The following is a 22072-nucleotide window of genomic DNA, read 5'->3' on the forward strand; positions in this document are numbered from 1 at the left end:
AATGATCCTAGCAGGAAGTTCTGCTACCAAAGGCTCAGGCTTCGTCACCACCAACTTGTCTATCATTTACAGTACTAATATTAGCCCATGAGTCACCTAACTCCTGCGCATGATCTGCATGGCGAATCAATCTCCACAAAGGCTGTGGAACAACATTCCCAAATAACATGTCTATGTCAGCTAAATTCATAATGCATGAGTCTGCAGTCTGTGATAATTCCTTATAATACCCTGCAGGGTTTTTACGGGGGTCAGGCAAAGTCTGCTTAAGGGCTAAAACTTCAGCTCGCTTCCAAGGAACATGTACCCAAACACGCTGAAAATGAGCTGGAGCAGCAGCAATGTTATTAATGGCATCAGCCGCAACAGCGTCCTTCCATACCGGAGGGACTTCTCTCATTGGGTACTGTCGCACTTTTTTCCTAACTGAGGAGTCATTTTCAAACAGTGAATGAGAAGGATCCTTATTCCTAAAGGACAACAACGTCGCAACTGCTTTCTCAACATCGGAACCCACAATCGTGCCCTTTGAAAACTCAAACCGTACACGGCACAACTCAGGCGAATTTGTTTCTAACTCATTATCCTCCAATTCCTCACAAAGGAAAGCACACATTTTCTCAAAAACGTATCTTTGTTTTGGCGCTTCCCATTGACGGAAGACATCCATAACAGACTCTACATAATATTTAAAAGGGAAAGTAACCCATTTACGCGCCATATGGTCAAACACTTCTCTCTCTCTCTCTCTCGAGAATCAGGCAGTTGACTACGCGACTGCTTACGTTCCTAATCAGGGGTCACACCAGCTGACCCGAAAAGAGGAAAAATAATGCTAGCAACAGTATCAGTCATTCTCTGTCAGATAGAAGGAGAAGTTGACAAAAGAACAGGAGGAAAAACAGAGGGAGGCAAGGCAGACGCAGATGCAGACACAGAGTCAGTATCAGGAAGAACACCAGAAGAGGCAGTCGATGTAGTAGACAAAGTCGTAGGAAGTACAGATGAAGCAGGTAGCAAAGTCGGTGGCCCTTGAGGGGGCTGCGCCATAGGAGTAGGAGCCAACTGAAGAGGAGCTGGCGGCTGTGGAAGAACCTGAGGCCCAATAACCGGAGGTTGCACAACTAAAGGTTGCGGAGGTGCTGTAGCACTCTGCGCATAAGGGTGTTGCGAACTCAACAAGTGTGACATTAAAGGATCTTTCTCAATTTCTTTTGCTGCATCTTGCTGAAGAAGCGGCAAAACTGGATAACATTTATCGATCACCATTTTACGTTGCCTGTGCAACTGCTCATTCATCTGTTCTTCTTCATTATCTTTAAACTGCATAGCAGCTTGCATTACCGAGATACCCTTTTCCCTCTTATTTCTCTTTGCTATTTTAATTTCCTTCTGTTTGGCTTCCTTACGCCATAGGCGGAAAGAGTCAAACATCGCCGGCCGGGCTTTCTTCTTAAAAAGTTTAACCTCCAGATTATCCAGAATCTCTGTGTCAAAACTACCATATTGGGGCCATTTTAAAACACCATCTTTCCTGGTGTATCGGATCCATACTTCATTATATGTGATGGGGCCTACGCCATGTTTCACATATAGTTCATAGGTTGGAGTTCCACTCGGAGGAACCGGACACGAGTCCTCCAATCGGGAATCCCTATTACAACTAAGACAAAACAAATTTCCAAGTTTGCTAAGACCAGGCATCTTCGCTCTCTAGTCTAGCTTCAAACTTCAAAGGATTATCGAATACGATAGTCTCGTGAATACACGAGTCTCTCGGCTTTGGTACTTGCAAGTTCCAAATCAAAGATCCCAAGGGGATACCAAACTAAGAACCAAACTAAGGACTGGGAGACGCTCCACTTATACTTAACTGAGATATCGATGACGTCACCAGAAGACTCGTCTATCGTTTCGCTCTACCAATCATCAAGGGTCCAAAACAGGGCGATAGTCAGGGCAGCAGTCCTTCGTAGCCGTCGGGAAGCGGGGAACCTCGCAGCAAAGACTTTCGGACCACGTCGACATACAGGGGTCGATGAAGTGGCGGCCTTCCTCCAGAATTTTCACACGAAGCTCCTCACGAACCTCTGGCTTGGACCGGTACTGCTGAAATCGCCCCGCATGGGCGCCAACTGAAGTACTGGGTTTTTCAGAACCCAGCGGTGCCAGGGAACACACCCTAAGACTTCGAGTTCTTCCTGTTTCAGACTACAGAAACACAGAGTCTTCTTGGTGAAGTCAAAGATCGTATTTATTGGCTGCAGCCAGTAACAGGTATCCTAGAAGTACAACACGGTGTATATTCTCAGGAGACTGCTCAAACTTACAAAGCCAGCCTTCTCTTTTTATACAAAATATTATGCTTTAGGCAAACATTCCTTATTTTACAGTTGACCATTCACATATTTTCACTACAAAGAAAAAGCAGAGTCATGATGACAAGCCCATATTTCAGTTTGTCCAGCCCTCAATCAATTACCCGGCAAGGCTCAGTACTTTCATCAGATATCGCCGGACCCCCAATAAAAACGGGCACCTCCTCCTCGTAAAGCAAGTCACAAAGGAAGAAACAGGGACAGGTGTGTGTAAGATTAGGCATGGTTTGTGTGTGATGAAAAGGTTTTATGATATGTTGTGCCTTGATACTAATCTCATTCGGCCACTGGGAAAGGAACTGGCCGGACAGGTTTGGCTTCAGGCAGTGGAGTCAGCTTGCCCAGGTCACAAAGGAGTCAGCAAAGGTGTATGTGTCCTTCAGACTCGATTTTTTGCCTAGTCATTGGCCTATGTGAGGGCAACCACAAAATGGCTGCCGTTCAATGGAAACCGAGGGTTCAGAACAGAAACTATGATTTCAGGGTGATTTCTTCACCCGAATATGGCGAAAATGCTTGTGCATAGTATCCTAATCATTCTCGGTCTGCTGATACCAAAATTGTCATGATATGACGATGTTTAGAACACGGGTCCAGAATTTAAAGTACCACAGCTCCGCCCCTGCGCCCCAATGGACGCACCGCCACTGTTTGAGACAAAGTTGATGCCAACTGAAGACAATCTAAATCAAACATGCATGAGCCCTGGAGAAACCTTTTCTCTGTCATTCCAACCCCTTTTTAACTGTGAATAATTCAGACAGCGGTAGAGTTAAAATGGGTTTGAAGACATCATTTCAAAGAAAGCACTGCTTGATCAGACTGCTCAGTGGGCCGGGAAAGTTAACAATGCCTCCTGCCCAGGGAACTGCACCTCAAAGAAACCTGCCTGATTTATGTCCCTGTTAAGTAAAGCAGGTCAGCATACACCTGTCCTGCGAGCTCTGAAGATTCACAATTGGGTACAGAGTGTACATGAGTTAGCTCAGCGAGTTTACAGTAACATATCGGCCAAGGTACACAGTGTGCATATGATCACAGACCTTCAGGGGTTCACAATACTGCACCACATTAAATCCACAGACCACTGCTTATATGCTGGGTTACCTCAAATGACATACAATGACTACCAAATACGCCCCTAGGTCCCTGTCTGAGCAACCTGCAGTGTTTATGCATGCACGTCACTTTAAAACTATTAAAATGCCTGTTTCGAAGGCTGCGTGCTTTTAAAATCAGATACTAACAGCAGAAGTAAGGAAGACACAACATTTTTAGAAGGGAAAGCCTAAAGACTTTTGTTAAACTCTCCTTGATCATGAGCAAGAATGATTTCTGCTGAAAGGGGATTCCAGAGAAAAGATACCCTTGCTGCAACTGTTCTCTCCTTACAGCACAGCATGCCAAATTGAGGTAGCCTAAAGTTGCCTGCTTGTGCTGACGTTAAGGTCCTTCTCAGCAAGAATATGGTCTGAATATTTTGTTCGAGCAGCGAAAATGAGATATATGGAATGATTATATAGTACTTGATGGACGCGTCCACTTTGGAAAGGCAGCCAGTTCAAACATTGTAAAAGTGTACCGATAGGATACCATGTGCTTAGTCCCTATATCAACGTTCACTACTTAATTCTTAACTATCTGGAGCTGTTGAACGGTTTTGGTAGTAAATCCCTATGCATGCTTTCAGACTGAGTAAGATGGCTGCCCTCACTAGTGATAGAGATCAGGGTGTGTACAATATTCCCACTACCACGGATAGAGTAATCCCACAGTTACACGCACATGCATACATCATACGCTAGGGCCCATTTCACTAACATACGCTCAAATACTCTACCAGCAATAAACCTGTGGAAGGAAAACACTCCTAACACCCTGCATCTATCCTGAGGTCGATAAGACCTGGTTTTTGTGACTGTCCCTAAGCATAACCTATACAATATATACAACAATAATCAATAATGCAAACCCAATAATTGACAAGAAAGAATATCCAACACCATGTTTAAATTATATTGCTTTATCTAAAATTAGTCAAAGAAAATCAATCAGAGTAAATCATTTCTCATAGTTACCTATTCTAGCTAAATGTCAGAACGGGTCAGGACAGGTCTCTCGGTAAATGTCTCTCAAGACGAAGTCCCTTCAGCATCAATCCTCAGCAACGCAGATTCGGTACGCGGCAAAGGCAAAATGGCAAGTGGCAAAAGACCCTCTCTAGGCTAACATCTCTTATAGTTTCTAAACAATAAAAAGATACATTGGAAACATAGAAAAAACTATAATGTCCGCCGGACTTGCTGAGCAGAGCGAGAAGGAAAGGATGTAACATTGCTACATTTGAGAATCTCCGCTCAGGAAAAATACACATAACGAAAACTACGGAACAGGAACCAAGAAAATAAAACATGTATCACAATTATCCTGCTTCTCCTCGGCCATCGAGCCACAGTTCAGAGCTTCTCTCTAAGGCTCCTTTGTTTCCCAAGGCTGCCAAGGACACTTTCACTTCTCTTGGAGACTTCCCAAAAACTGCTGCTGTCCTCATGGAAAGTTTTTCAACAAGGACCATGGTCAGTTAGCTTCAGGACCATTTCCAGCAGAGGTCTCCCTCGTCACAGTTTTCATATTATAAATCACAGCCAGTCTCATAATTCGGCCATCCTTTCTTAGACCAACATAGGCCTTAATAGACCATCTTAATTAAAAAGAGACAAAAACAACATTACTACAGCATAGTGATTAAACAGTGTTAACCCCACTAATACCCTTATGTGTATGCATTTATCTAGCACTTGCAAGATAGAAAAGCATTAATTCAGAAAGCGTTTTGTGCTCAAAAATAAACAGCACATAGCAACGTTTAAACATGAAAACACGCACGTTATTTTTTAAAACAGCACATTTATGCACACTCACGTGTAACTCTCTCTTGTTAGGACAAACGGATTGATTAATATAAACGCACTTGCACAAGACAAATAATTAATTATTAATTATTAATAAATTAATACAACGAATAGACATGCCAGAGCTCCAAAAGCCCCAGAATTTTCAAACTGAAAACTCTGCTCCAGCAATCCCCCCTTTGGTGATTTTATCACCAAATAAACCCAAAAAAAAAATTAGTGAAAATTTAGTCCCTATTTTAGGAGAAATCGGAAATGTCTTTTCCCCTTTACACAACATTAGACACCAGTCACTCTTTCATCATCCCTTTTTGTCTCTAAATAAACACTCTCCCTCAATTCTTCTAGTTCAATTTCTTGAGGTTCTCTCTTCAACCTCTTGTTTATCTTTTCTTTATTCAATTTCTTCCTCCCTCCCCTGTTTTTACAACACACACACACCAATTTTATTATTAATAAAGCCACAATTATACAAGACAAGGGAAACAAAATTCTACCTATAATAGTACTACCTATTTTTGCAATAAAATCCTTAACTGTTATCATTTTATTAGCTATTTTAGTCCATAAACTCTCAGCTTCAAGTGGTACTAATTCTTCATGCAAATCAGTAATATTTTTGATATAGACCTTCAGGTCTCTGCTTTCGTCTGGAATGTAAGTGCAACAATGTTGAACTTTCAGCATTCCGCAGACTCCACCCTCCTTGGCCAATAAAATATCAAGGGCAAGTCGATTTTGCATAGACATGGCACGTACGGCACTTAATTCCGTATTCACCAAAAGAAACCCTCCAGCGGTATTTGTCGATAAGCGATCAACCACTGTAGACAGTTTCCGAATTCCATAAGCATTCAAAGAAATTCCCACTGCTGGAATCAAAACCCCAAAAATATCACCCACTATTTCAGACCAAGTTTCTCTCTTAAAACGCATTAGTAAATTAATATGTTCTACATCTGTTACTTTATCTATATGAAAAATCTTTGGAAAAACTAGGCCCACATAACATGTGCCATACCAATGGTCAGGCAACTTGTAATAAGCCTTATTCCCACAAACATAATATACTCCTGGAAAAATTGTATCTTCTCCACCTCTGAAACCCCAACCTGTTGCAATGAAGTATGTATCATGGCACTCACTAGTCCCGACAAAATATGTATCATATTGGGATTTCCTTCTTGTAATACAAAGTTTACCCTTCTGTGGTGCATCTAGAGCTAAAGTTGGACTAGCCCCATTCTTCAACTCTTTTCCCATCTCAATGTCCCAAATTGTCTCACTCACTTTATATTCTCCTGCTTTCTCATGCATGTTCAATCTCCTTTCTTCTACCATGTCCAGAAAAGCTTTCTCCTCTCCTTTCAAACTGCAAGTTAAATTATTCTTAAAAATGTAATCTAATGTTAATCCTTTTTCTTCAATAAAAATCTCACCAAAAGTGTTAGCTTCTTTAGCTGGATTCAGCTCTTTGTTCATTGGCAAATGCCCAAAAATACTATCTCTGTTAGACATCTTATAATCTACTTTCCCTAACAAATAAAAAACACTACTTAAAATACTACAGGAAATACCATATGTAGCTGGTAAATGATGATAAGTAACACCCTCTGAAACGGATGCAGGTAACTGCATACAGACGTAGCAATCCCTTACTTCCATTGTCTTCACATATTCATACAACAGTTTCGAAAAAACATTACTAGAAAAGTTATTAATTGACCTATCTTTGTGTATGTAAGTATTACTAATTCTAATTGGAACTATTTTTTGTGAATTTTTCTCTACATTTGTCACATTCTCTGTATGCATCTCAAACTCTACTTTAAAAGTAACTAATAAAACTAAAACACCCCATAGAAGCATTAATAATCCAGTACAGCAGCAGCACATCCTACACCACCTCTTAAGGAAGGCACATCTATTTCTATTATCCTCTATGTTAGCCATTTTAGTTTAGCCTTTACTACTCCACTACTGTTTGAACTTTTCAATTTCAATTCTTCAGCAATTCTTCAGCTTTCAGTTTATCCAAATGATGTCTTTGTTCACTCAATCCAAGTGAATCCTTCTTTTACTCAGTTTGGATACTTGTCATTCTTCACTTCAATTTCTTCAACATCAAATTGTATTAGATCTCCAACATCAAAATCTTCAGTACTCGACTCTTCTCCAATGTCAGTCAAGAGTACTTTCAGAATTTCACCAGTATCTTCCTCAACCACTTTTCTCAAGACCTCTTCCGGATTATCTCGAGTCACTGCTTCTTCTTTTCCTCCTTCAGACAGTGCCACATAAGACCATTCCGGTGATCTGTACTTTTGGTTGGGTTTTCTTACTCTTTTTATTTCCACTGGTTCGTTTGACTCCTTTGGTTCTTCTCCTTCAGTTTTTGAACTTTGACTCGAAACTTCATTCACTTGTTCAGCTTTCGATGTATTTGCTCTTATTATTTTGTATCTCAGCCTCTTAACTCTGTTGTTAGGCCAACGGTCTCCTCTTAACACCTTTTTCGGCTTTATTTCTTTATTACTTCTTTCTCCAATCCAAGTTCTCTTTCTCAGAACTCAACCCTCTGTTTGTTCATCCTCATCATCTGTTTCAAGTGCCTCTTGTTTCCGTTTTCCAGCAGCTCTCTTCTTTTCCACAGATTTTTTCACCACTGTTTGAGACTTCCCTACTCCTGTCCCTCCTCGGGTCTCCGACACGCAATCTTCTTGCTGTCTACTTGTCCCTTCACCTGGCTCATCAAGAATGTTCCCTACACCTCCTCGGGGATCTTCCGCAATCTGTCCCTCTCTATCTTCTTCTGACCCTACTTCTTCAAGTATAATCTCAAGTGGTTCTTCAATCTCCTCCTCTTCTGATTCAGGAGTAGTCTCTGTGTGATTTCTCTTTTCTTTTCTTTTTCCTTCACTGCTGTTTGAAACTTCAGGCTCTTTTACAGAATTTGATCTCCTCTCTGATACTCGCAGTGGTTCATTCGAAGCTCTCCTTACTTCTTTCCCCACTGATTCTGTATCTTCATCATCGCTGGAATCTGACTCTTCAAAATACTCTTTACCAGTCCCTTCTTTCGGGTTTGGAACTCTCAGAGTATGACTTGCATGTACCCAGTGCTTCACTCCAGCACACTTTACTGCAGTCGTCGTAGTCAGAATAACTTGTCTTGGCCTTCCCCACCTTGGAATCAAGCAATTTCTTCTTCTGTGAACTTTTATCCTCACCCAGTCTCCTGGACTCAGATCATGGGCTTGCTTCTTCTCAAGTGTGGTAGCTTCTTCTCCAACCTGGTGAAACACAGAATGAACTGCGTCAGCCAGGCCTTTACAGTAATCCAAAATCATGTCATCAGTTATTGTCACCAATTTATTGACAGGCACGAATGCATGGCGCATAGCACGTCCCATGATTATCTCGTGTGGACTCAAACCAGTAGTTCTATCTGGAGTAGATCTCATAGTCATCAGAACTAGAGGCAAAACATCTGGCCATTTCATGCCAGTGGCTAAGCACATTTTTCCAATTCTATTCTTGATTGTGCCATTAATCTGCTCAACCACACCAGAAGCCTCTGGTCGGTATGCACAATGTAGCTTCTGCTGTATTTTCAATGCTTCACAAATCAAAGCCATGAGCTCATTTTGAAAATGTCCACCTCTATCAGACTCAACTGTTACTGGAAACCCGTACCTAGGAATCAACTCCCTTAACAGTAACTTTGCCACTGTTAATCCATCATTTCTTCTAGTCGGGTAAGCTTCCACCCACCTTGAAAACAAACAGACTACCACTAGAACATACCTCAGTCTGTTTACTTGGGGCATCTCAATGAAATCAATCTGCATTCTTGTAAAAGGACCTCCTTCTCTGCCTATTGTTCCCAGACTCACCACTGTCTTTTTCCCAGTGTTAAATTGCTGACAAACTAAACACCTCTGACAGATGCTTTCTGCAATTGTCCTGAACTTTGCATTGTACCAGGTCTGCTTGAACGACCTAACCATCGCGTCCCTCCCCAAATGTCCCTGGCCATGATACATCCTTGCCATTGACGACAAGATGGAGTTGGGCATCACTGGTCTGCCATCTCTGTAGACCCAAACATGGTCTGTTTCTCTTGGAGCACATCCTGCCTTAATCCAATCTTTTTTCTCTTCCTCTCCTGCCTCATCTTGCAACTGTTTCACTTCATCCCAGGTCTCTAAGACATTAGTAAAGATCACAGAGAGTAAAGACATTTCCCCTTCTCTGTCCCTGTTGATGGACTGATTTGTTTTTGCACAATACTGTGCAACATCGATAGCATAACGGTTTCCGACCGTTATAAAATCCTCCCCTAGTCCATGGGCAGCACATTTTACAACTGCTAACTCCTTAGGCAGCTGTATCGCCTCAAGCAATTTACCAATCATTTCAGCATTCTTTATTGGAGTTCCACTCGATGTCAAGAAACCTCTTTGTAGCCAAAGTTGGCCAAAATCATGCACAACTCCAAATCCATACTGACTATCAGTCAATACAGTCGTCCTCAAATCTTTCCCAATTTCACAAGCTTTTGTCAATGCCATCAATTCAGCAACTTGCGCAGACTTTACTCCTTTCAATGGTGATGCTTCCATGACCTCTGAAACTTTGCATACCGCATATGCTGCACATAGCACACCATCATCATTTCTCAGGCATGATCCATCCACAAACAACACATGATCACTCTCATCCAAGGGTAGATCTCTTATGTCTGGTCTTGGTTTTGTACAGTACTCAAGCACATCCAAACAATCATGATCATTTTCCATCTTCACACCCACATTTTCAATGTCTGGCAAAAGCGTCGCTGGATTCACATTCACACATCTCTCGAGAGTCACATTTGATGCTCCCAGTATCACTTTTTCATATTTAGTCAAACGACTATGTGACATGTACTGAGTTCTGCTTCTTGTCAAAAGAATGGCCACATTGTGAGGTACGAATACCCTTACAGGATATCCCATTATGATTCCTTCACTCTGTTCCAGACTCCTGCATGTTGCAGCCACAGATTTCAGACAACCTGGTAAACCCACAGCTACAGGGTCAAGTGTCGATGAGAAGTATGCAATAGGCCTTCTCAGTAATCCATGTTTCTGAATTAACACTGAAAGTGCACATCCATTTCTTTCACTGCAGTACAGCTCAAATTCTTTCTCATAGTCAGGCATACCCAAAGCTGGAGCCTCACACATCTTACTTTTGAGCTCTTCAAATGCTGCTATTTGTTCTGCATCTAGATCCAATGGATCTGTCATTTCACTTTTTGTCAGTTTAATCAGTGGCTTTGCTATCAAGGAAAAATTAATTATCCACTGACGACAATAACCCACCATACCCAGGAACATTCTCACTTCTCTCTGGGTTTTTGGAGCTTTCATTTCTCTGATTATTCTGATCCTGTCAGTAGTCACTTTTCTCAGACCCTTTTCAATATTGTGTCCAAGATAATGCACCTCTTTCTTGCAAAATTGTAATTTGGCTGGAGATACCTTTAACCCTCCATCTGCCAGATGATTCAGTAAAGCTATAGTATCTACTTCACAAGCTTCACGTGTTTTTGATGCCACCAGTAAGTCATCAATGTACTGCACTAACACTGAACTCTCGGGCATGATCAAACTTTCCAACGATTTCTTCAATAACTGATTGAATATCGAAGGACTCTCCGTATACCCCTGTGGGATTCGACACCATGCTAAGATACGCTGGCCAAACCTAAATGCAAAAATCGGCTGGCTATCATGATGCAATGGAATTGAAAAGAACGCATGACACAAATCAATCACTGTATACCACTCAGCATCATGTGGAATTTGATACAGGATCACTGATGGATTTGGCACAATAGGACAACATGCCACCACAATTTGATTAACTTTTCTCAAATCCTGTACGATCCTAAATTTCCCATTGGGCTTTTTTAGTCCCATTATCGGTGAATTACACGGACTACTCAGTAGTTCTCTCAGGACTCCTTGCTGAATCATTTTCTCAATTATAGGAGTTATCCCTTCAATTATTTCTGGTGTCATTTTGTACTGAGGAATGTTAGGATATGTGATTCCCTCTTTCACTGCAATTTTCACTGGATCTACATTATTCATCAATCCCACATCCTCTCCAGTAAAATCCCAAACTGTCCTTTTCACTGTGTCTCTCAGCTCTTGAGGCAAATCCTCCGGATTAAACACAGCAAATGCACCAATTAACTCACTTTCTCTATTCTCTAGAGTCACTCGGTACAAAGCATCTTCATCTGGTGTCTCAAAGGCTATTCCATCCGGTGTACAAAAAATTGTGCAGTTCATCTTGCACAACAAGTCCCTACCCAATAGGTTCACTGGACTCGTGTCACAGACAATGAATCTATGCATGTCTGAAAATTTCCCTATCTGTACTCTTACAGGTTCAGTAAGACGTGTTTTGATTTGTGTATTGGCTACACCAACTACTTGGATTGCTTCATCCGAGAGAGGAAGATTTCTAACATCTGTTGACCTGACAGTTGATCTTGTCGCACCTGTGTCTACCAAAAAAGTAACACTCTCCTCATTTATTTTCCCATCCACAAATGGTCCTGCCTGGTCTATTTCTAGAGTTGCACCAAGTATGCACTCCTCTTCCTCTCCTCGGCACCGTCAATAATCACCCTCAGACTCACTCCCTTCACTCTTTAACAAGTACTGCTGTACTTTGTTAGAACGTCTTGGTTTGTTTACCTGCTCATCATTGTAGAATCCTGAATCCTGATTATACTTTTGTAACCCTCTATTCTGCGGCAAGGGCGGTTTTGGCTCTTGACTCTGCTGTCTCACAACTTTCTGTTGTTGCTGCTGTTGATTATTTCCTTCGTTCTGCACCTGTTGATTTAAAGTTTTATTTTCATTACTCACTAATGGTGGATTAGGACACTCCGATCTCCAATGCCCCAATTGGCCACAGTTGTGACAAGGGAACTTTTTCTTCGCTTCCTCAAGACTTCCTTTTCCTTTCCCTGCATATCTAGGTCTATTCCCTGCATTGTTTCCTGGATTATTCGCTTGTTCCACTAACTGTGCTTCCTGTCTCTCCGCAACTTTCACTTGTGCCCACATTGCTTTCTCTTTCAGCTTTCTTTGTTTTGCTTCAATTTCATCACTGAAGTATTTTGCATGCCTCAGGATCTCATCTACTTTCTTACCCTGCCAATCCACTGTGTGCTCACGAATTCTTTCACCAATTTCAGGTCTAAGGCCATATACAAATCTGTATACAAAATGACTCAAATCTTTGTCACCCAGGTGTTCATCTCCACTGAATTGTTTAAATGCCAGTATCAGCCTCTCGTAAAAAGCATGAACTGATTCTTTCGCTTCCTGTTGTGTTCGATCTATCTTTACCCAGTCTGTCTCTTTTGCAGGTACTTTACTCTTCAGGTATACCATCACCTGATCATACTTCCTCATTACCTCTGGATCTGGTGCCCCTGTTCTTGGGTCTCTTGGATATTCCTCAGTAGGCCAACTCACAACTATTTTACACTCAGTCCATAAGTCTGCTGGAACAATTATATCAAACAGACTATTCAGGTCAACCCACAGCACTTTTGACAATTTCACAAACCTATCTACCTGCCTATACCACTCGACGGGCTTTTCTCTCAATCGAGGGAAATCATTCGTAAATGATAAAATATCCTGTCTAGTCCATGGAACATGTACATATCCTCCTCCAGGTATTTCTCTCATGGGATAATTATCCACTGGTTTCTCCTTTTCTCTCACTGGAAATGCTGAATAAGTTGTTCTATCTTCAGTCTCATCTCTTTTCTTGTACCACCTATCCTTCCACTTTTCAACATCACCCCATCTAAGCAATAATGCTACCATTTCCTTAATCTGTCCTGTTCTACCAGTAGCATTCAAATTTTCAATATCCTTCTCTGTAAAATCCATCCTATAAGTTCTTTGTAAAGCTTTCACTTTATCAATGTCAACTCCCTGTTCATTTGCTATTGCTCTTAGCCTGTCATGAGTATTCCTTGCTCTCCAGGTAACACTTTTACACATAAACATTAGTTCACCATCATGATGACTCTTCAGAATCTCTGTTGGAACAGTTCCTGTGACAAGCTCTTCTAGTTCTACACGTAACTTAGCTACATCAATTACTTGTGAATCTTTATCTTTTTTCTGTAGAACCTTCATCCAATCATTCAAATCATCAACTGTTATTTCAGCAGTTTTTCTCACTGGAACCACTCTCTTTTGCGGTTCTAAAATCGGCATCCCTGAACAACCAGCTTCACTAGCATCCAATATTTCACTACATGTGTTATGTCTTGATTGTCTCAGGTCATTTCTTTCTGCTCTTTTGCCTGAATCTCCTGAAGGACCAACTGAATTTGTCAGATTATTCCCAACATATGGAATCACCAGTCCATTCTCACCTGTCCTCTGTTTGTCAAACACAGGCATAACTGGACCTACTGTTACAGCCACCGTAACAGCTTCTAGATTCTTCGTTAACTCCCTAATCTTCTCAGTCAACTCTGTTGTAGTTCTGGCTAATTGTCTGGCATTCTTATCAAGATAATGATCACTTCTCACCTCAGGTGTCTCGTTTTCCATCTCACTAACACAAACTGTATCTCTTATCGGAGAAACAACTGGTGTACTTTTGTCCGGTTCTGGTCTATATGGAGGTGGTCTTTTGTAAATCATGTCATTTAAGACCTCATCCTCATACTCATTAACTCCATATTTTCTTATTTCTGACTCAGGAACCCTTTCTGCTCCTCCTTCAACTGTTCTCATCGGATATAATCCCTCTGACATACTAACATCTCGCCACCTTTTCATTCGATCATGATGAGTCTCACGATCATGTCTCCTCCCAAACATATACCTATAGTACCCTCCAGATCTTTGTTTCTCTCTCTCATGTACTTCCTCTTCCCATTCCACTAAAGCCTCGAACTGTGTAGGTCTCGGTTTCGGGTCAAGACATAGCATCTTTTCCCGTAAATTTCTCAACACGGCCAGATTAAATGAACCATGTTCTGGAAAAGCTAGAACACCATCTTCTTTAGTATACCTAACCCAATTCTCCAACCATATACAGGTATGAAACCCATGTCTTGCAGCCATGAAGGATGCAGGTGTTTTCGGTGGAGGTAACAACTCGCCCTCTCTTGTCTTAACATCTTTATCCTTGCTAAACCACTTTTTAACTTTACCAAAAAATGTTTTCTTCTTTTTCTCTTCTTGGTAATACATTTTAGCGTTTACAAAGAACTCTCTACTCTTTCCGTATTATAAATATACAATACGAATTTTCAACCAATTGCAGCGCGACTCACACTAACGCACCAATCCTGGAACGTCTACGTCACTAATTAGCCCTTCCAATCCTTGCGCGGCTCACACTAACGCACCAATCCTAGCGCGAGCACTATTCTGATCTACCATCCAATCAGAGCGCGGTCTTTCTGACGTCAACAGTCGCTGCAGTTTGTCTCCTGTCTTCTGTCACTCGTCTACCCCTCCTTTACAAAATCTTTTCAGTAGACTTCGTGTCAAAATTTCTACAAAATCTATTAGTTACAACATAAAAACATCTCCATTGTCTGCTTCGCTAACCACAGAATAGTAAAAGAGAGTCTATTTCATAAGAAACTTTTCATTGACACAGTAGTACTTCTACTACTCTGCCCTACTAACATACATTCATTAACTGTTTCCTCTAGGACTTGTCCAAAGAGTCTTAGAATCAACTAAATGTACAAACATTCACGCACATTCATACAAAGGAAATATCGTACATACACACAGAATCCTGCTTCCCGAGAACAGACAATCTGCTCCACTACAGAATTATAACATACATCAACTAAGCAAGCTTTCTTTGCCCAGTTCTTCAAATAAGCTCAGAGAATACCTATTACCCCTCCCGCGATAAGCTTTAACGGAAATCCTTACGGATCCCTGGGACTTAAGACCAGAGTTTCACAGATAACCTTCACTATCATACACACTCCTTATATACCAGAAATATCTAATAGTAACATACGACGATGTCACTAATTCCGAACCCAAACAATGTGACGCGCAACTTCAATTGTCACACGTTATTCCTTACAATTCCGTCTTTCCCGAGAGCAGCATTTACTTCCCTCTGCCCTACTACGGAACTGCTACAGCTTCCAAGTTCCAGAAGCACTACATATAACTCAACATTACGACTCCAACATATAGTATTAGTACATATACCAACATGAACCTATAATCAATAATCAATAAAAACAATCTTATCTAATCAAGACAATCATCAAAAACCATCCTCTGCTACCAGGAAATTGATAGAGATCAGGGTGTGTACAATATTCCCACTACCACGGATAGAGTAATCCCACAGTTACACGCACATGCATACATCATACGCTAGGGCCCATTTCACTAACATACGCTCAAATACTCTACCAGCAATAAACCTGTGGAAGGAAAACACTCCTAACACCCTGCATCTATCCTGAGGTCGATAAGACCTGGTTTTTGTGACTGTCCCTAAGCATAACCTATACAATATATACAACAATAATCAATAATGCAAACCCAATAATTGACAAGAAAGAATATCCAACACCATGTTTAAATTATATTGCTTTATCTAAAATTAGTCAAAGAAAATCAATCAGAGTAAATCATTTCTCATAGTTACCTATTCTAGCTAAATGTCAGAACGGGTCAGGACAAGTCTCTCGGTAAATGTCTCTCAAGACGAAGTCCCTTCAGCATCAATCCTCAGCAACGCAGATTCGGTACGCGGCAAAGGCAAAATGGCAAGTGGCAAAAGACCCTCTCTAGGCTAACATCTCTTATAGTTTCTAAACAATAGAAAGATACATTGGAAACATAGAAAAAACTATAATGTCCGCCGGACTTGCTGAGCAGAGCGAGAAGGAAAGGATGTAACATTGCTACATTTGAGAATCTCCGCTCAGGAAAAATACACATAACGAAAACTACGGAACAGGAACCAAGAAAATAAAACATGTATCACAATTATCCTGCTTCTCCTCGGCCATCGAGCCACAGTTCAGAGCTTCTCTCTAAGGCTCCTTTGTTTCCCAAGGCTGCCAAGGACACTTTCACTTCTCTTGGAGACTTCCCAAAAACTGCTGCTGTCCTCATGGAAAGTTTTTCAACAAGGACCATGGTCAGTTAGCTTCAGGACCATTTCCAGCAGAGGTCTCCCTAGTCACAGTTTTCATATTATAAATCACAGCCAGGCTCATAATTCGGCCATCCTTTCTTAGACCAACATAGGCCTTAATAGACCATCTTAATTAAAAAGAGACAAAAACAACATTACTACAGCATAGTGATTAAACAGTGTTAACCCCACTAATACCCTTATGTGTATGCATTTATCTAGCACTTGCAACATAGAAAAGCATTAATTCAGAAAGCGTTTTGTGCTCAAAAATAAACAGCACTTAGCAACGTTTAAACATGAAAACACGCACGTTATTTTTTAAAACAGCACATTTATGCACACTCACGTGTAACTCTCTCTTGTTAGGACAAACGGATTGATTAATATAAACGCACTTGCACAAGACAAATAATTAATTATTAATTATTAATAAATTAATACAACGAATAGACATGCCAGAGCTTCAAAAGCCCCAGAATTTTCAAACTGAAAACTCTGCTCCAGCACTAGAACTACTGATCTGAGTGATTAAGTAGCAACATGTTACTCTCTAGAGAGAAAGGATGGCTCATTGCAACTTTTCGATTTTGTTGCACAACCAGTGGAATTAATTTACTGTACTTGGTTTCAAGATCACAGAAAGGTGTATGGAGGCATTAAGCCAAAGGTGCACAAACTCCATGAGATCTCATTCGAACCCATCAAGCCTCAGTCAAACTACTGTTTACCACTGTCATAGACGTAAGTAATCACATACTGAACATGGGGTAGAAGTGACTGGACAACTGTTTTTTCCAGCCACCATCCAAGCACACTGCCAGCTGAATATTTTGGCATACATTGGAAAACCAAGCCTATGCTGAATAGCAGGCTCAAATAACTGCTGAAAAATACGGGTTAAAACTGGAAGTACGCTTAGAGTGAAAAAACGATGCACATGTCCAGACTAATGACCTACCTTCTGACAAGCATGCAGGACAATACCCCTCTACTGTGGCAGCTGCTGATCTACGGGTGTCAAAGACATAGAGAGGTGGAGAAAGTCAGAAAAATGTTCAAACCTAGTCAACTTAAGACAGAATGAAAAACCTACAGGAAGTCATAGGTTTCCAGAGGCAATCAAAGAAATGAAGGAATGAGAGGGAAGTTATTCACCCCGCAAGCAGAAATAGAGCCATCGCCTGTCATCAACAGTTTGTCCTGGAGGATTAAGTCGGTGCCATGGGCTTGCCTGAAATCACAATGAAAAGCATATAGCATCCCAGTTGGTTCCATGGAGAGGGAGTGTACAGACGGACCCTCTAACTAGAAGCAGAGTTACCAACTGCCAGCAAAAAGTTCCGAGGCCCACCAAAGAGGGCTTTTATGGCATGAGACTGCCCGATGCCGAAATGGAAAATGTAGGAAGGCACGTGTTTTCATTGGAGGTGGGATGGAGTGAACTGAGAGGAGGGATATGTAGAGAGCCACCCGGACTCTCTCTAACAATGTTGCGACTTCACACACATTCATACACCCCTCGGGCGGGCTTGTCCCGAGGGGATAAATAAACGTGGGCGGAGGCCGCACGGGGTCTTCCGGCCCAGAGCGATCAACTGGTGTCCCTGTGTCCTTTATTGCGCTTCTCAACAGTAACTGCGACACAGGCCCCGCCGTGCTACACTGGCGACGAGGCCGGTCGCACTCTCGCGTGTGCACATGCCCATCCTGCTGTCTCTCAGGAGCGTGCGGAGCCCACCCGCAATGCTGACGCTCCTGCCGATTACCTGATCGCTGGAGGAGGATCGCGGAGCCCACCCGCATGCTGACCTCCGCTGCTCGTCTTGCCCGACAGCGCTGCACTCGCCCAGGCGCCTCCCTCGGCATCGGGAGAGTGTTCAGCCGGCGGCGCTTCAGCGCGCTGTGGGGGTAAGTGGCTGGCCCTGAGCGCTGCATCGGCTTGCCTCTCTGGTGGTTGTTCCCCCCCTGCGCTGGGGTCCACGTGGTTGCTCTGCCTCGCGCTAGCTCCCGACTCACTCTGCTAATATCCTGGAGGGGGCCTCAGAAGAGCTGTCCATTTCCTGCCTGCCAGTAAATTGAAAAAAAAAAGGGAGAAGCAGGGATTTTGCCGTGATTCGAGAAAAATAATATAGAAGAAGGAAGGGTGACCCTGCAAGGGAAGTCAAGTGGGGGTAAAAGTTGACCCGGACAAACAAGCATTGGCAACACCCCAAAAGCACACGAAAAGGCCTACAAAGTCGACGAAGAAGCCACACCTGTGCACCGATGTGCCCAGACCTGGCCACGATGAGCACTGTACCTGCCGCAGGTGCGGCCGCACAGCAAGCTGGTGGGCACAATCCAGTCAGCGGCAACAACCCAGCCTGTGGTCACCCATACCGCAGTCGCACCGCTACCACCATTCAGTGAGACCTCGGATCCCGCCACTGCTGCGCCAAGGTGGAAAGTGTGGGTAGGGCGATTAAATCATTACTTCAAAGGAACTCGTGAAACCGATGGGACAGTAAAGCGATCCCTACTCATCTATTATGGAGGGGCTGAGATTTACGACCTCTTCGACACGCTCCCCAACACAGGGAATGATGACGACTATGACGCGGCGGTCGCTGCGCTAAACAGACATTTTGACCCACAGCTCAACCCCGACTTCGAGAAATTCAAGTTCCGGAGGGCGTGGCAGACCGACACCGAATTGGTTGACATGCTCTACGCGCGACTGCGCCGGCTGGCCAGCACGTGCCCCTTCACGGACCAAAGAGAGGAAATCAGTGATCAGATCATCTTAAGCTGCCGTTCCAAGCTCCTGCGGAAATTGATCCTCCGACAGCCAGGGATCTCGCTGGACGAGATCCTGGTACTTGCGCGCTCTCATGAGTTGTCGGACGCCCTGGCAGGAGAGATGGAAGCGGCCTTACACACACCCGTGGCCACCGGATCGGTGTCCAGGACCCCGCACATCAAGGAAGAAAAGGTGGAAGCTATTCAGAGGCGTCCCACAGCACCTCGCCAGGCGTCCAAGCCCGCACCAGGAGGGTCGTGTGGGTACTGTGGCGAAGATCACCCGGCAACGGCCGTCTGCGGGGCGAAAGGAAAAGTGTGCTCCCGCTGCAGAAGGATGAATCACTATGCAAGAGTGTGCCTTGGCAGGCGATTTAGGCAGCTGTCGTCGAGACCCAGGTTCGGTCCACAGCAAGTTCACCAGATCTCGCATGGTGACCCGCTGCCAAGCTCGGAACACCAGCCACAGGCACGACCCCCGAAATATGAAGACGAAGACGACGATGTGTTTGTGGTATCCTACGTCAGCCGGACAGGCTCCAGGCGAAGGCCGCCGCCCATGTGCTCGTTCTCAGTAGAAGGCACGGAGGTGCAAGCCCGCATTGACACCGGGGCGTCTGTCAATGTGATGGACTCCGATCAGTATGACCGCCTGTCGCCGCGACCCCCCTTGACGCCGTCCAAGGCGCGAATATACACGTATGGAGGAACGGACCCTCTTCCTCTCCGTGGAGTCATTAGTGCCACCATCGCGAGCGGGGGCTACTCGACCGAGACACAGTTCCATGTCACGGAAGGCAAGAAAGGAACCCTGCTCAGCAGTCACACTGCGGAGGACTTAGGTCTTGTGTTCTTTGCAAACCAGGTTCATGACTCACATGCAGATACAATACTGAAGGAGTTCCCAACACTCTTCACCGGCCTGGGGAAACTCAAGGGCAAGAAATTCAAGTTGCATATAGATCCGTCAGTACGACCGGTAGCCCTCAGGCATCGGAGGGTGCCCTTCAACCTACGCCCTCAAGTGGAAGAGGAGCTGCGAAAGCTCGAAGAGCTTGACGTCATCAAAAAGGTCTCCGGCCCCACTACCTGGGTGTCCCCGCTGGTCGTGGCACCCAAGCCCAAACAACCGGGGGCCATCAGACTCTGTGTCGACATGCGGCTGCCCAATACAACGGTGAAGAGGGAGCGGCACATCACCCCCACAATGGACGACATCGTGGCGGACCTCAACGGGGCGAAATGGTTCTCGAAGCTAGACCTAAATGCCGGCTACCACCAGCTGGAACTGGACCCGGGGAGCCGATACATCACCACCTTTTCGACTCATGTTGGCCTCCGGAGGTACAAAAGGCTCAGCTTCGGAGTATCTTCAGCCGCAGAGGTCTTTCAAAACGCCCTCCGCGAAACGCTGTCAGGGCTGCAAGGAGTGATTAACCTCAGTGATGACATCCTGGTATTCTCCACCACGCTCGAGGAACATCACTCCCACCTCCGGGCCATGCTCAAGAGGCAGGCGGAATGTGGACTGATGCTGCACAAAGCCAAGTGCTCTTTCTATCAAGACAGCGTAGACTTCTTTGGGTACACGTTCACTCGTGAAGGACTCCTGGTAGACCCGAAGAAGGCTGAAGCCATCCGGGTGGACAACACACCTCAAAGTCTCACCGAAGTGAGGAGTTTTCATGGGATGGCAACTTACTGCAGACGGTTTATCCCCAATCTTGCAGCCATGTCAGAGCCGCTACGCGCCCTCACGCACCACGATCACAAGTGGGAATGGACACCCGCGGCCAACAAGGCGTTCCAAGATATCAAAGCGGGGCTCTTAGACAAGACGGTCATGGCGTACTTCCACCCCCGGAGGAGAACGGAACTGGTCATGGATGCCAGCCCGGTGGGCCTCGGTGCTATCCTCCTGCAGGAACATGGCCCAGAAGTGTGGAAGCCCGTCGCATATGCCAGCAAAGCTCTCACCGACACTGAGACGAGGTATGCCCAGATCCAAAGGGAAGCACTGGCCATCAAGTGGGCATGCCAACACTTCCATTTGTACCTGTGCGGACAAGACTTCAACGTCGTGACGGACCACAACCGCTGCTCCCGCTGTTTGCTAGGTTGTCGAGGCTGGCGCCGCCCAGGATCGAACGGTGGGCAGTGCAGCTACAGGCGTACAATTTCAAGGTGATTTACCGTCCTGGGGCCCACAACCCCGCAGACTATCTGTCCCGTCACCCGGAGTCAGCCCAGCCATCCGCCTCATCAGAAGACATCTGCAGCACTGAAGCGTTTGTCAGCATGGTGTCGCAAGGGGCGTGTCCCAAGGCCATGACGTTGGAGGAAATCGGTCAAGCCACTCGGGAGGACCCCACACTCTCTCGTGTTCGTAGGGCACTGGACAGTAGTGGGTGGGCCCATTTCATGGATGGGGCCCGTGCTCTACGACAAGAAGTCAGCCATGCCCGCCAACAACTGTGGCATGTCCGGAGAGAACTCAGCATTGGGGAAGAAGGAGTCATTCTGAGGGGACGCCTCATAGTGGTCCCAGAAAGCTTACAGAAAAGAATCCTTGCGCTGGCACACGTGGGTCACCAGGGGATGGCCAAGACTAAGGCCAGGCTGCGAGACAAGGTCTGGTTCCCGGCGATGGACTCCAAAGTAGAGGAGATGGTTCGACAATGCCACACCTGCACCATCACCGGAGGGGACCCTGCACCAGCCCCGGTAATCACTGAAGAAGCAAGTGAGACGCCGTGGACGTATCTTAGT

The 22072-nt window shown here is 44.3% G+C and overlaps 1 protein-coding gene across 1 annotated transcript in view; it reads left to right on the top strand.

Annotated features, from left to right (window-relative positions):
* LOC146770436 (uncharacterized) overlaps positions 1-21491 on the top strand; it is a 113876-nt gene extending 92385 nt beyond the window's left edge. Inside the window, exons 3-4 of the mRNA XM_085640452.1 lie at positions 18834-20168; positions 20586-21491. Coding sequence (XP_085496578.1) covers positions 18834-20168; positions 20586-21491 — 2241 coding nt within the window. The remainder of the gene's footprint in view (positions 1-18833; positions 20169-20585) is intronic.
* Positions 21492-22072: the final 581 nt, after the last annotated feature.

The sequence above is a fragment of the Triturus cristatus genome, unplaced genomic scaffold (genome assembly GCF_964204655.1).
Source record: "Triturus cristatus unplaced genomic scaffold, aTriCri1.1 SCAFFOLD_404, whole genome shotgun sequence".
Taxonomy (NCBI): domain Eukaryota; kingdom Metazoa; phylum Chordata; class Amphibia; order Caudata; family Salamandridae; genus Triturus; species Triturus cristatus.